The sequence below is a fragment of the Enhydra lutris genome, unplaced genomic scaffold (assembly GCF_002288905.1).
Source record: "Enhydra lutris kenyoni isolate GAN:26980312 unplaced genomic scaffold, ASM228890v2 scaffoldscaffold22, whole genome shotgun sequence".
Classification (NCBI taxonomy): domain Eukaryota; kingdom Metazoa; phylum Chordata; class Mammalia; order Carnivora; family Mustelidae; genus Enhydra; species Enhydra lutris.
Genome location: NW_019154106.1, coordinates 17,679,255 through 17,692,391, shown reverse-complemented (window position 1 = coordinate 17,692,391; position 13,137 = coordinate 17,679,255). Strand labels below are relative to the sequence as shown.

The 13,137-nt window shown below is 61.6% G+C and overlaps 2 protein-coding genes across 5 annotated transcripts; both read right to left on the bottom strand.

The window, feature by feature from the left end:
• Positions 1–116: 116 nt before the first annotated feature.
• On the bottom strand, positions 117–795 carry LOC111149397 (chromosome unknown C11orf94 homolog). The gene is made up of 3 exons (XM_022506423.1): positions 692–795; positions 421–494; positions 117–238 (listed from the first exon to the last, which is right to left on the bottom strand). The coding sequence occupies exons 1-3, from the start codon at positions 793–795 to the stop codon at positions 117–119; spliced, it is 300 nt and encodes a 99-aa protein (XP_022362131.1).
• Positions 796–3,691: 2,896 nt separating this feature from the next.
• LOC111150033 (peroxisomal biogenesis factor 16) lies at positions 3,692–10,531 on the bottom strand. 4 transcript variants are annotated; one of them, XM_022507353.1, is made up of 11 exons: positions 9,484–10,531; positions 9,248–9,283; positions 8,372–8,448; positions 7,933–8,066; positions 7,696–7,796; positions 6,867–6,947; positions 6,616–6,780; positions 6,438–6,510; positions 6,186–6,305; positions 4,432–4,496; positions 3,692–3,830 (listed from the first exon to the last, which is right to left on the bottom strand). In XM_022507353.1, exons 1-11 carry the CDS (start codon positions 9,593–9,595, stop codon positions 3,772–3,774), a joined length of 1,023 nt encoding a protein of 340 aa, XP_022363061.1. In that variant the 5' UTR covers positions 9,596–10,531; the 3' UTR covers positions 3,692–3,771. The 4 variants fall into 4 exon arrangements, 3 of the variants coding, with proteins under 3 accessions (XP_022363061.1, XP_022363060.1, XP_022363059.1); XM_022507352.1 differs by having other exon boundaries at positions 3,692–4,496; positions 9,484–9,708; positions 9,890–10,531; XM_022507351.1 differs by having other exon boundaries at positions 3,692–4,496.
• Positions 10,532–13,137: the final 2,606 nt, after the last annotated feature.

Below are 13,137 nucleotides of genomic sequence, written 5' to 3'. Positions count from 1 at the left end.
TCCTGTCTGGACTGCAGTTGCTGTGTCTCCCGCCCCCACCCCCCGGCCCCAGCTGGCGTCCGTGTCAGGAAGGCCCAAGCCATGGCTGCACAGAACAGCTTTATAAGGGGCGCCAGTCACAGGTGTGCGTCGTAGTAATACTCAGCCATGTCTGGCCCATCCCGCTTGCGCTGCTGGGCCTGGGAGAGGAGGGGTCGAGGCCCTCGTGGCCAGGGGTGCTTGGGTCGAACCCCATAGTCTGAGGAGAGAAGAGGGTGTGGGTGGCAGGGGGAATCCACCAAGATCACCCCAGAATGGTGCCATTTGGGATGAAAAGCCCCGGAGGCTGGGTGTGGGTGCCCTCCCCTAGGGCATGTGTCCCCGGGGGGCATGCAGGGCGTGGGGACAGGGCGGCTGGGCAGGGCAGGGCTGAGATACTACCATCCACTAGGCCGGAAAGTGGCTGCGAGAGTTCCAGAGGGGCTGAAAATTCTTCAGGAACAGATCGCTGAGGCCTGCGGGAGGTGTTGGGGTGCTCAGCCCGGGCCCTTACAGGCCATTAACCACCTCCCTGTGAGGGCTCAGGGTGGGGGACTGCGTGAGCCGCGACACCCAGGACTATGGCACCAGCCAGTCCTCCGGGAAGAGGAGCGGGAGGCAGCACGACAGAGCCTCACCTTTGGGCCCCTGAGCCTGTGCCCCCAGTTGTTACCTCAGTGGCTGGGGGCGGAGGAGTGCAGCTGCCAGGAGGAGGTAGAGGAGGAAGAGGCTCAGCCCAGCCCTGGGACGCAGAGCCCCCAGCATGGCGAGAACCATCTCCTATTCAGGTCCCTGTCCTCTGGCTTCTGCCTGCCCCTCCCCCGGCGGAAGGACGGGAGTGCCCACTCCCGGGCCACCTCACAAAGGGCGGGGTTCCAGGGCTCGGCCAGGCCAGAAACGTCCAGCGGAGCTTTGGTCTTCGCTTCGTGTTGTCGATGCTGTTGGCCAACAGGTGCCAAACAGCTTCTTGCTCTAGTGTCACTGCCCGAGGGTTAAGGGCATAGAATTTTGGCATCTGATCTCCATTCATAGCTCCACCTTGTCTCCTGCGAGGCGGCCATGTCACAGTCGTGGGCCGCCTTCTCGTCTCTGAGGTAAGGTGCATACCTAGGTGCCCAAGGAGTGGCACGCAGGAGAGGTCACGTGGAGAGCCCCAGCCGTTCCCACTCCGCCGCCCCCTGCCTCCTGCTGCCACCGCCCTGTTTCCCCCCCACCCCCCAGTGATGCCGGGACCGTCCTCCAGCCAGAGAGCATCAGGCAGGCCATTCAGCCCTGGCCCGCGGGTCGGGCTGCTCTAAGAGACACCCCCCAGTTCCCCGGAGCTTCCAACAGCCCGGGCCCCGGGGCTCCCCAGGCCCTGCCACCACCCCTGAGGCTGGACAGAGGGATTTTGAGTCGATGGCAAAGCCTGCTCCCTAGAGTGGAAGCTTCCCGAGGGTAGAGACTGGTTTCGTTTGAGGCAGGATCCCCAGCCACAGCCGGTGGATGCTCAATAAAGATTTGTTGAATAATAAATGCAACTCGCTAGCACGGAGCCGGGCTCCTCCCGCCCGGGGTGGGGCTGCGGGCCCCTCCCTGGCTTCCTGCCCAGCCCAGAGCGCGCAGCCCAAGCTCACCTCCGAACCCCCGGCCCACTCCAGACCTGTGCACTCAGAACCCGAGGGCTGAGCAGGGCTCTGCACTTCGGGAACCCCATCGCTTCTTAGCAGACCTTCCGGGGGTCCAGCCCCACACCCGTAACTGCCCACGTGCCCAGGGCTGGGAGAGGGACATCCCTGACTCCTGGTCCTCAGTAACCCCCAGGGTGACAAGTGCTGGCATCTCCTTCAGACTGTCCCTGTGTGCTCTGAGCCCACATGCTAACTGCTCAGTGGTCATCTCCCTGTGTCCTGGACACAGCTGTCCCTCAACAAACTCGGGTCCCCATCTTCTGTTCTCACCGCGGCCGGGAACCCACAGTTCTGGACACTCTGCCCAACTCAGTCCCTCATCCCTCACCCTCCTTGCCTCTAAGATGCCACCATCTCCCTCTCTAGCCACACCCACTCCCGAGCCTGCCTGAATCCAGGCCCATCCACTGCTGGAGGATTCTGCCACTGTGTCCCTGTGCTCAGCCTCCAGCACCGCCCCATGGGAACCCCTGCACCAGGCTGCTTGGGTGAGGTGTATTTTTTTAGCAAGTTTTTATTTGAGAGAGAGCACAAGCAAGGTGAGGGGCAGAGGGAGAGGCAGACCCCTGCTGAGCAGGGAGCCAACTTGATCCCGATGTGGGATTGGATTCCGGAACTCCGGCAACAGGACCTGAGCCGAAGGCAGCAGACCCATTACCGACTGAGCCACCCAGGCGTCCCGGGGATGAGGTTTAAAATGCTCCCCTCCCCGCTGCCTTCCGGAGGCAGGTCTGAGTTTCTTGTGATTTGCTGTGCACGTCATCTTCCAGCCGAGGCCTGCAGGGCACTGACGCGGGGTCACCCCCACTAGAACAGAGGCCTCCCTGACGGGTGTGCCCTCCACAGGCATCTGTCCTCTGCTCTCCCACCTCGGACCCGGCCTTCCTCAGGGACCCGCTCCTACCTGTTCTCACGCCCCGTGTGCCTCATTTCCGTGTCTCCGCTGGCGGGTGAGTGCCCGGCGGGGAGGCCTGCTCCCCTCCCGCTGCACGGACAGCCCCGGGCCAGACCCCACTTATAGGGCACATGCCCGGCTACAGTCAGGGCTCCAAGCTGTGACCTCCCTGAAGGGCTTGTCCCTTCACCCTCCAGTCCTGGACCTGGATGTGCCTTCAGGGCGGGGGGCAGGGAAAGGCTGCCCCCCTCCCCACAGTTCCCCCCAGAGTGACGGAGGAAGTGAGGCAGGGTAGAAGCTGGTGCGGATGGAGCCCTTGGAACTCAGAGGGCGGCTCATTGGGCTAGACACTGCAGCAGGAGAGGACAGTCTGTTCACAGGGGCCAGGGGTGGCGGCTGAGAAGGGGACGGGCCAGGCAGATCAGTCAGACTGCAGCTGCTCGGTCTGCGCACTCGCACCTTCCCCAACAGCGTGCGTGTGCGTGTGTGCGTGTGTAGCTCTGGGAGACGTGGTCTCCAGGGAGCTGGCAGGGAGCGTGCATGGAGACCCCAGCTCACACTCCCGAACCTGCACCCGCTCAGGATCTGAGTCCCTCTGACACCCGCCCCCAGCATTGGCCCCATGGCTGGCTGGTGCCTATGGGAGAAAACCTTCCGCCATCAAATGGGGGCTGGGGGCTCCAGGGGTCACCAAACCAAGCTGGGCCCACCAGTCACCAGGCTCCGGCACAGAGAGTCTGGCAGGCTGGAGTGACAGGGCCCTGCAGGGAGGGGGCAGAGGCTCTGGCCAGAGGCCACACAGGCAGCTGTCACTGCCTGCCCAGCTGGGCCTTGTCTGTTGTCACCAGGATCGGGGACAGAGGTGTGGGATTAACCTCCGCAGCTGCCATGGCCAGCAGCTTCCCACGCTGGCAGAGACCAGATCCCAGCTCTCTGTGGCCGGAGAAGCCCAGGCCCCTGTCCCAACCGAGGCTTCTCAGCCCAGGGATGAGGGGCAGGAGGCAGTGGCTCCGTGGCCAGAGATGTTCGGGAGGTGCTCGGGTGGCCCGGCTGCTGGGTGGGGGTGCCAGGAGCGCCGGGCAGCGGGATGGAGACGCCACAGGCGGGCTCGCTGCCAGAGTCGGTTTATTAGGGTGACCGAGCGGCTGGGGCACCCCTGCCCCTCCCTGCACCCACTCCTGGGATAGGTCAGCCCCAACTGTAGAAATAAATTTTCTGCCAGGCAGGCAGGTAATCCATGAGCGGCCCTGCAACGAGAGGGAGTTCGGAGCTGAGGGCCGGACTCCAACCTGGCCCCAACCTGACTCCGCTCTACCTGAGGCCCTTCTCAGCTGCAGCGGCCCCAGCCCGGCTGCTCGCATCTGCTGGGCCACCAGCCCCACAGACTCTCCCACCTGCCTGCCCCTAGGAGAGCAGCAGCAGCAGTGACCTTTGCCCCCTTTGCAAAAAGACCCTCAGGCTTCAAGAAGCCACAGGGCTGGTCCCACTGTGGACACTGATGGCCTCTATGCTGAGGGGAGAGCTCCAAACAGCCTGGTGGGCGCCAGAAAGCCCCAGAGAAGCCAGCGGTATACGGCTCCGGGGTCCCGGGGCAGCTAAGGCTGACAGCCCAGGGCGGCCCTACACTTCTCCCAGGACAGGACACCCCCTTCCAGCCACCCCTGAGGCTCTATGGGCCAGCCTGACCCTGCCTAGGAGCTGTCACCCGCCCAACCTGACCTCTGGGCTCCCTCTCCTGACTGTGTCAAGAATCAAATGACAAGGAGATAAAGAGACAATAGTCAAGAACACGGGCCACTGGACAGACCCGTGACACTCCGTAATCATCGCACCCTGTCCCGCACTTACTTGCCACCAGGCCAACGCCCGGAACGTGGTCTGCCAGCAGCCGGAGCAGGAAGAGAATCCTCGCCCTGCAGAGACATGAGCAGGAAGCAGGCTGAGGAGGGGGTCTGGGTGCCTATGACCCCGGCCATTGGCCTGGACCGCCCACAGCTCAGCTCCGGACTTGGCCTTACTCGCGGCACCACACAACACACCTCCCTCGTCCTGCCCTTCCTTCTCCTGAGCCAACGCATTCCTGGGGCACCGCACGTGGGCCAGTCCCAGCACAGGGCTGGTGAGGGCCCAGAAGGACAGCCCCACCTTCGAGAAGCCCCGTGAACCAGAAGAACTGAGCCACACTGAAACCTCATGAGCCAATGTTGAGTGACCAGGCCCCCTGAGGGGGGCACACTCAGAGGAAGGGGCCAGGGCCAAAGCCTTATTTTTTGTCTTTTTTTAAGAGATGGCACTTTCCCATGGGAGGACCTGGGGTGACACGACAGTGCCGGGGAGGGTAACAAGAGAAATGACGACAAGACTCGGCATCTGCTGGGTGATTCTGTGCCAAGCACCCCCGTACGTCCGAGGTCACAGAAGGCCTCCCACAACCCTTTGAGGCGGGCACGATCACATCCCCGTCATTCAGATGAGGCACAGAGAGGTTCAGCAACTTGCCCAAGGTCACACAACTGGAAGGCAGCCCGGCCCCAGAGATGACACTCGGTCTCTGACAGGAAGGACAGGGGTCTCCCCGCACAGCCTGCGCCCCAGAGCCACTCAGCAGCCCACTCCCTGTCCTCTGGGGAAACAGGAATTTCTCTGGCAGGTTTCTAGACCTTTCTCAGTCTGAGCCACTGCTGTAAGGGTACTAGGCTGGTCTGCTCGGCAGGAGCCACACTAGAGGCTCGCCGCCTATGGGGCCACCTCTGCCGGTATGGTCGCCTCAAAATGCCTCAGTTCCGAGATCCTGGGGCTACGCTTCCTCTGCAAAGGGCAGACCGTTTGTGGGGGGAGCTCATATGGTCCACGTAAGTCTCTGGAATATTCCTTCAGAGCAGGGAATAGGATTTGGCTTTAGTAGCTTGTGAGCTTGCAAACTTAGCTGGAAACAGGGACAGCCAGGCCCGGCTGTTCTCACAATGAGGTGGCATTAAGCACGGCCCAAACTCACTTCCTACTGCCTCAGAAACAAAGCAAACCAAACCCAAACAGAGGCTGTGCAGTCCTAGCAGGAAATGTGATTCCGGGTACGACTGCAATCTTCCAGCAGAGGACTTACTAAGACAGGAGCCTCCGGTCTGTCTCCTGGTCCCTGTCGCCGTACAGGGACCCCCACCTCAGATCGCAGTCACATCTCAGGCAGTCACCCGGCAGACCTTGGGGCACTTGGTCCCAGGCCACCCCCCACTTGCCGCCAGTGGGCCCTCTGAGCCTGGCTAAGGCCGGAAGTTCTGGGCCCTCAAAGAAGACAGAGCAGGGGCTGGGCAAGGTAGGGACAGGCTAAGAGAGAGCATGGTGGTGGCCCCTGGCTCTGCCACAGGCCAGCTGGGCGGTTTGGTTTAAGGCGCCCAGTTTCTGTGAACTTCAAGGGCCTCTCTGCAAGGTGCAGCTCCAAACCACTCAGCAGGAAGAAAGTACCCCCCCTCCCCCCGCACCATCCCCATGGCCCTGCCCTCAGCACGCCCAGGGCTGGGCCAGGGGCCTGAACACCCCAAGGCAGTGGGTGCAGCCGGGCCAGGCCGAAGGTGGGCCTCGCCCCTCCTGGGGCCTGTCCTCACTCGGAGAAGCGGTCGTAGAACGGGGAGCGCAGCAGGTAGTAGAGCAGCAAGATGGTCCGTCGCCGCAGCTCCAGCCGCTCCCTCCGACTCAGGCCCTTCCTGTCGCTCAGGAGGCTCAGGCTGGGGGCAGGAGGGAACGCGGTCAGGGCCAGCAACGGGGGAGGGGGGCCCCCCCATCTGCTCCGGTGGAGACAGGTCTGCAGCACAAAACCCAGCAGAGGGAGTGGTCTCCCCAGGCAGCCCCAGGCTCACCTGGTCACATCCACGACCCCAGAGAGGAGCCAGGGTGTCCACGACCGCTGACCCCACAGGCCCAGGCTGAGCACTGACGGCCACGGTGTCAAGGAGGTCTCCAGCACATGGCCCACCCCGCCCCCCGCTCCCCATGGGCCCCCCCCTGCAGGGCTGGCCAGCCGTGGGCTGAGGATACAGTGCAGCAGCGGCCGGGCGATGTACAAGGACTCTGCGATGGTCTCCTGCAGGCCCAGAGGGGTGGGGGTGACACTCAGCTCCTCGCGCTGCTGCTGTTGCTGCCGTCGCTGCCGTCCCTCCCGCTGCTGGGGGGCTCCCCAGTGCCTCGAGTGCAGGGATGGGGCTAGAAACACAAGGGCCGCGGCTGAGCAGTCAGGCCCGGGCTGACCTCAGCCCTAAGGCGCCCGGACCACAACATCCTACACTTACTGCTCTGGAGGGTTCGTACCACTCGGTTTGACCGTTTCCCCACGTACGACTGCTCCTGGCTGCCAGTGCTCTGGTCACCATCTAGCAGGGACAGACAGAAGGCCATGCTGTCAGAGGGCCACGTTTCCAGCAGAGCCTGTGGAGAACACGCGTGCCGTGAACGCTCCTGGGGGCTGAGGGGAGAACAGGTGAGCATGGACAAGCCTGGACCAAGGCAGCAGCTGAGGCAGGACGCAGTCGCGAGTGACGTGGGGTCAGCACCCTCCCCGGCCTGGGGAAAGTGCAGCATCACCGGTGGCTGCCAGGGGAGCCAGCCAAGAAGCCAGACCTTCCCGGGGACTGGAGGGAGGGAGGGAAGAGGGAAAGCCCAGGCCTTCTCAGGTCTTTGCATTCAATATGACCAGGAGGAGAAGCAAAGAATGGTCCCCATGGAGGGCCAGAAGCATCAGGCCAACCGGTAAGGAGTAGGAAGCCCCGAAGGGACAGATCTCCCGGGTACCCAGCCTCACACAACTGTGGCACTTGAGATACAGAACAAAGCCCATGCTTGGCAGGACCTCTGTCTCCACCTCATGCTGTCCCTCGTTCCTGCCACCCGCAAAAAAGAATGAAGACTCTGGTGCCAGGAGTCCTGAGTTCAAGTTCTGATTATGCCTCTAGCCTCATCCTTCTTTTTTCCCTCTGTACAATACAGGGGAATGAGAGCAAACAGAAGTGTTGGGGATAGATGTGCTCCCCGAACAGATAACACGCCACTCCCGCCGGCCCTCTCGAAACCCACGAATTAGTTCCATGTGCCAGGCCGCTCCAGAGAGTGGCAACAGCTTACCAGGGGGCCGTGCCTGGGTCTCCCTGTCCAGCGGAACAATGGGGGGTGAGGTCTGGAGGCCAGCCTTGAACCAGATCAGCAGGAACATCCGCAGGACAGCCCTGGGTTGGGAGTATGACAGGGCTGCGGGGGCGATGGCTAGCCAGCAGGGGGTCAGGGGTGCTCTGGTGTACCCCATCCGAACTGCTGGCCTGAGTCCCCTCCACCCAGGACCTGCCCCCCTCAGTCCCGACGTACTTGGCCAGCTGGATGAGGGCGATGACGAGCCAACGGCCCACTTCACCCCACACCTTGGCGGCCCCCATCTCCATGAACACTTCCACACACTCCAGCACGCTCAGCCATGTCAGCAGCTTCTGCTGGGACAGCGACTGCAAGGACCCCAGGCCAAGACGTCAGGGCTGGGGGGACCAGTCCCAGGCCTTCCCCCTAGGGGAGGTAGATTTTCCCCTAGAACTATCCGTGTAGGCCTGAGTTCTCCAGGGGGCAGAGGCTACCCTACGCCTCTGAAACTCAGTCTCTTCATCTGAGACAGGGGCACTAACAACTCGACCCTTCCCCTGATGAGACGGCCTGAACTTCAGCAGACGTGGGCATGTCTCACACTGAGACGGTAACACTTGCTACACACGCAGTCCCAAAGCTTCCCGCCCTCAGCTCCTGCCAGAATTCTCACCACAGGCAACTTTTTCCGGAGCGCTCTCCGCAGGATCCCATCATTAAGCAGCACGAGCAGGTTAGAGGCAGAATACACTGAGAGGGAGAGGTGTGGCCTTCAGGGGCTGGTCCTGCAGCCTCGCCACTCTCCCATTCTCCCCAGAGCTGCAGGGATCACCTGTTACCGGCTCTCCTCCTCCTGTCCCAGACTGTGTGGAAACCAACCCGCCTCCCCACCCACTTCCTCAGAGCTCCGCGCTCCCCGGTAAGATCTCGTGTGGGTGGCTGGAACACGAAGGGATGGTTTGATCTCTGTGACAAAGCAGTGACTGCCCTGCCCCAGAGCCCTGGTTGGCCGGCTGCCCAGAACTGCCCCTCGCGCTCACAGCCATGGATGGGCGGTCTTGCCTCCTGGCCGCCTCTCTCTGCAGCCTGCCCCCGCCCCCCCGCTGGCCCAGAGGCAGCTCCAGTTCCACCTCCCGTGCTCCCTGTGCAAACACGACTGAGGCCGTTACAGTCTGAGGCTCCTCGAATGTGAGAAATCTGGGCTTGAATCCTGCCTCTGGGATCATCAGTAGCTGTCCCCTAACCTCACTGAACTGCCCCTTTAACTGGACACTGAGGACAGTTACACTATCCACCTCCTATGACTACAGGGAGGATTAACTGGGCAAAGGCAGGCAAGGTACTTGGGTCAGTGGCCCGACCAGTCAAGGTCCCCAGATTTGTCTCTGGTCTATTCGGGGGGTGGAGGGGAGATGTCAAGACAGTGGACTCTGGAGCTGTGTCCGATTCAGCACAGGACCATGTAACGGAAAACCTAGGACTGCGGACCGGGGTGGTCCCCGCTCTGGGAAGCCTCGCCGCCCCCCACCCACCCCAGAGGCCCACTCACCCAGCTCTGACAGCTCGTGAGAATCGGAGAAGCGACCTGGGGAGAAGGCACAGGAGGCGGGTGAGCATTCGCCTCAGCCTGCGGCTTCGGGCGCAGACGTCCCCTCCCTATGCCCGACGGGAACCTGGACGGAACTTCTCAAGCACAGCGATCACTACCCTGACTCGGAAGGGAAGGGGCCAGTGGGGGTCAGGGGTCAGAGCCCCTAAGGGCTGGGGCAAAGGTCAGGGTAGCACCTGCCAGCAGGTAACTGAGGCCCCGCACTGCAGTCTCCAGCTGGGCCGTGGCGGCCGGGTGACGAGTCACGTACTCCTGGTAGCGGAGGCTCAGAAGCCGCAGTTTCTCCATCCTGCCCTCGGGACGGATAGACTCACTGACCGACGGCACGACCAGCTGCAACACCCTGCTTCCTGCGCCCTCCTTCCTGCTTCCGGTCGTAGGTCCGCCTCTTCGTTGCTTAACTTCCGAGGGCCAGAAGGATATTGACGTGAAGGGCCATCGAACCACCCTTCACCCCATTGCCTAAATCACCTCCCTCCAGGGTAGCGCTTAGCAACTGCGGGCCCGATCCCGCCCTCCCTGCTCCTTCAGGTCATTGGTTAACACACTCTCCGCCCCCGACCCTCCCAACGGCGTCGGGACCTGGTTCTTCCGCCTTCCGGGTGGGCGGCCTTTGCGCCTGCGCAGTTAGCAGTTCCAGGAAAGCTCCCGCGGTAGTCTGAGCAGTTCATTCTAGAGAATGGACTGGGACCCTGGAGTCTTTCCAATAGAACGCCGAGAGGCTCGAACGGGAGGACCGTATTTTAAGGGGCGGGGAGGTAGCTTGCTAAAGGAATTTCGATCAGACTTGAGGAGGCGCGGGGACAGTCCTGGCAGGCGCCCTTTTGGCCACTTGCCTCGTCTCCCGACCCCCACCAGAGGTAGTACTCGGGAAACCGAGGCAAGGAAGAATCCAGCCCTCCACGCAGTCTCGATCCCTGGTCAGCCACTGTTAGTGTTGGGCTTCGGCCACAGCTCCCGCATGCACTGTGCGGGCGTGCAGTCCCATCCTCGCGGAGAAGACTCTGTTTCCGCCTTCGGTTCTTGGCTTGGGGTGACTTGGTCGAGTGGTTCCCTTCTCTGGGTCTCGAGTTTTCCTATCTGTAAAATGGTTTGAGGGGAGCCTTGGTCCTTGAACTCCGGCTCAGTCTCAGAGCGCTTTTCGGCCCTCGGATGCACCTTCCGGTCCTCAGCTGCTCCCCAAGGGACGGGCGAGAATACCGGGAATCTTCCCAAACCGGGCGGCCTCCCTGAAAGAGGCTGTGGCGGGACAGGAGCCGCCAGAGGCAGGGCATCTGATGCCCCGGGGAGGCCGCCACTGATTGGCTGTGGGGAAAGGGGCGGGGCCTGGGTGGGGTCAAGGATCTGATCCTTTGGGGACCTGGCTCGCTGGTTCAGGGAACTCTGAAAGTAGTAACACGTTGTTTTACCTGATTCCCTCTACGGAATATTATCAGCAGGTGTGAAAAGGATCTGCTTAAGAACGCCCAGCCACATTCGAATCTTGCTGTAGTCTGACCACAGAGCCTAGGCTGCTTCAACAACACGCCTCACTAGGAAGCCACAGCCCCTCCTAGACCTCCCCACTCCCTCACCCTCCTCTCCAGCTTAGTTTTCTTCTATATCAGGTGGGGAAACACAGCTGCCCTCCCTACTCATGCCAAGCAATGATGACCCAGGGAGATGTGTCCAGGGGCCTCGGGAGAGGCTAAAGTTCTTGGAGAACAGAGGGGGCAGTCGTGGGTATCATCAACACGGTTTCTCACCACCTCCCCGATGCCAGGCTTACTCCTAGACCACTCTTTCTGGCAACCTTGCCAGCTAGGTGTGAACTCTTTTTCACAGATGGGGAATAAGAGGCTGCAGTAGGCGAAAAGGACTTGTTCCAGGTCATGTGGCGTGGCAATGGCCAAATGGACCACAATGTGCATCTCCCACAGCAGTGCCCTCTCTCCCACTGCCCACAGCCCAGCAAGGGCAGTGACACAGTGAGGCCATGTGGTCGTGAGTCTAGCTAGCAGATGGGGTTAAGACCAGGGCTCAGGGCATTCAGTGTGGGGCTCTTTCTCCTTTCCTCCCTGTACCCCACCATTTTAATGAACCTGTTCTCGAACCTCACCAGTGAGCACTCCTCCAGTCTCTCCCTCTGCAGCCGTGGAGAAAGTGAGGACAGGACGGGGAGTGTGAAGTTTCTGTGATACTCGCAGGGCTGACGGGCCTGTGGTTCTGGGGATAAAAGGTGTGGAGGACAGAGCAGCAGTGTCCCCCAGACACAGTGAGGGGCACTGGCCTCTGTTTCTCCACCTTCCCTGCAGGACTGGGAGAGGAGAGCTGACCCAGCCACTTTGGAAGCAGCAGGGTTGCCTGAATTTCCTCTCCAGATCTCAGGCCTGATTAGGTCCCAGAAACAAAGAGTGGCCATGTGTGGAGGAGGTACTCAGCAAAGCCCCTCCCTGCTGGGTCCCTCTACCTGGCATTGGTCACCTGGCTGAGATGGAAGGGCCTCTGGGCAAGTTGGGCCAGAACCACCCATCGGTTGGCCCTGAGCCACAGGAGAAGACAGCTAGACCAGTCTAACCAGTACAGAGGAGGTCACTGAGGCCCAGAGAGGGGGCCTGACCCAGCTAAGGTCACACAGCAAAGTCCTGGGCAGAGCTGGGTCAAACGAGGTTTCAGGCCTAGAAGACTGCCCTTTCATATGGCCACACCTGTCTCCCACTCCCCCTGCCCCAGAGCAACCTGTCGGAGGCCCAGGAAGGGTCTCAGCAAGCAGCTTCCCTTGAGTGGTAAGGTTAAGTGAGGGCTGGGGCCAGTCCCGGTTAAGTTCTGCCGCCCCAGCTCCTGTCGCACTCCCTGGCCAGGCCCTGACTGTGTGTTCTACCCTCTCACTCACATTACCCACCCCCCACTCCCATCCCCAGTCTTTGTTGAGGGGCCTGGGGAGGAATTCATCCACCTGTACTCCAGCTCCAGGCTAGAGATGAGGGCCAGAAGGGCTGAAGGCTCAAAGTTCCAAGCACCAGGACAGCCTCTGCATCCCCGTCTCCTTTTAATTCCCAGATGTGCAGGGAGCCACCATCAGTCTCCATGGCAACCGTGACCCTGGCCTCCCAAACTGGACCTTCCTGGAAAAACCCCATCTCCCAGAGAAAGGTATCCTGGCGTCTTGAAGGAGGAGACTTGAGAGGGTCTCATGCTGGACTGCTTTCCACAGCTTCTTTTGGGTTAGGATCTCCCAGGCCCTCATTTTCATAGGTGAAGTTGCGCTAACCCGGCTGGCAGAGAGGCCTGGTGTATTCCGTCCACTTTCAGCACCGACTTTGTGCTCCGTGGGTGCTGGACCCTGGCTGGGCTCCTGGGCCCAGTACAGGACAAGAGAGACAAGGCTCCAGGCCCAGGATTAGCCGCCTTCTAGGCGGGGAGACCTGCTATAAACAGGTCCACGAGGTCAACTTCCAGGAGGGCTAGGAATAAAATAAACCAAGGGAGGTGGAAGGAGGAGCACGCCTTTGGGAAGGTGGGGGTAGGCAACCTGGTGGAATCCAGGCAGAAGGAACATCAGGGGCAAGCCCCGGGGCAGGAAGCCTTAGAGTAGAGCAGCGGGACACTTTGCCTTCAGGGAAGAGCCTAGGAAGGGGTCTGGGTGTTGGAACAGGTCACTTCCCTCCTCACAGGACCGAAGGGAGGGTTAACCGAGACGAGGGGCGGGTTAACCGAGACGAGGGGAGGGTGAACCGAGACGAGGCTTGGCAAACCTCAGCACCGGGCCTGGCACGAATGTGCGCTCAGCCAGCCGTGACTGTTCTCCTTCACGGGCCATAGCGCCCACCGCTCCCTCCAGGGCCGGGGCC

Excerpts from the sequence above, each read along its gene's own strand:
- LOC111149397 (XM_022506423.1), bottom strand. The coding sequence starts at position 795 with ATGGTTCTCGCCATGCTGGGGGCTCTGCGTCCCAGGGCTGGGCTGAGC. Across the intron at positions 495-691 it reads CTCCGCCCCCAGCCACTGAG|GCCTCAGCGATCTGTTCCTG; the intron begins GTAACAACTGGG and ends CACCTCCCGCAG. Across the intron at positions 239-420 it reads ACTTTCCGGCCTAGTGGATG|ACTATGGGGTTCGACCCAAG; the intron begins GTAGTATCTCAG and ends TTCTCTCCTCAG.
- LOC111150033 (XM_022507351.1), bottom strand. The coding sequence starts at position 9,595 with ATGGAGAAACTGCGGCTTCTGAGCCTCCGCTACCAGGAGTACGTGACT. Across the intron at positions 8,449-9,247 it reads TCACGAGCTGTCAGAGCTGG|TGTATTCTGCCTCTAACCTG; the intron begins GTGAGTGGGCCT and ends TCTCCCTCTCAG. Across the intron at positions 6,511-6,615 it reads CGCCCGGCCGCTGCTGCACT|TGCTCAGCCTGGGCCTGTGG; the intron begins GTATCCTCAGCC and ends CGTGGCCGTCAG.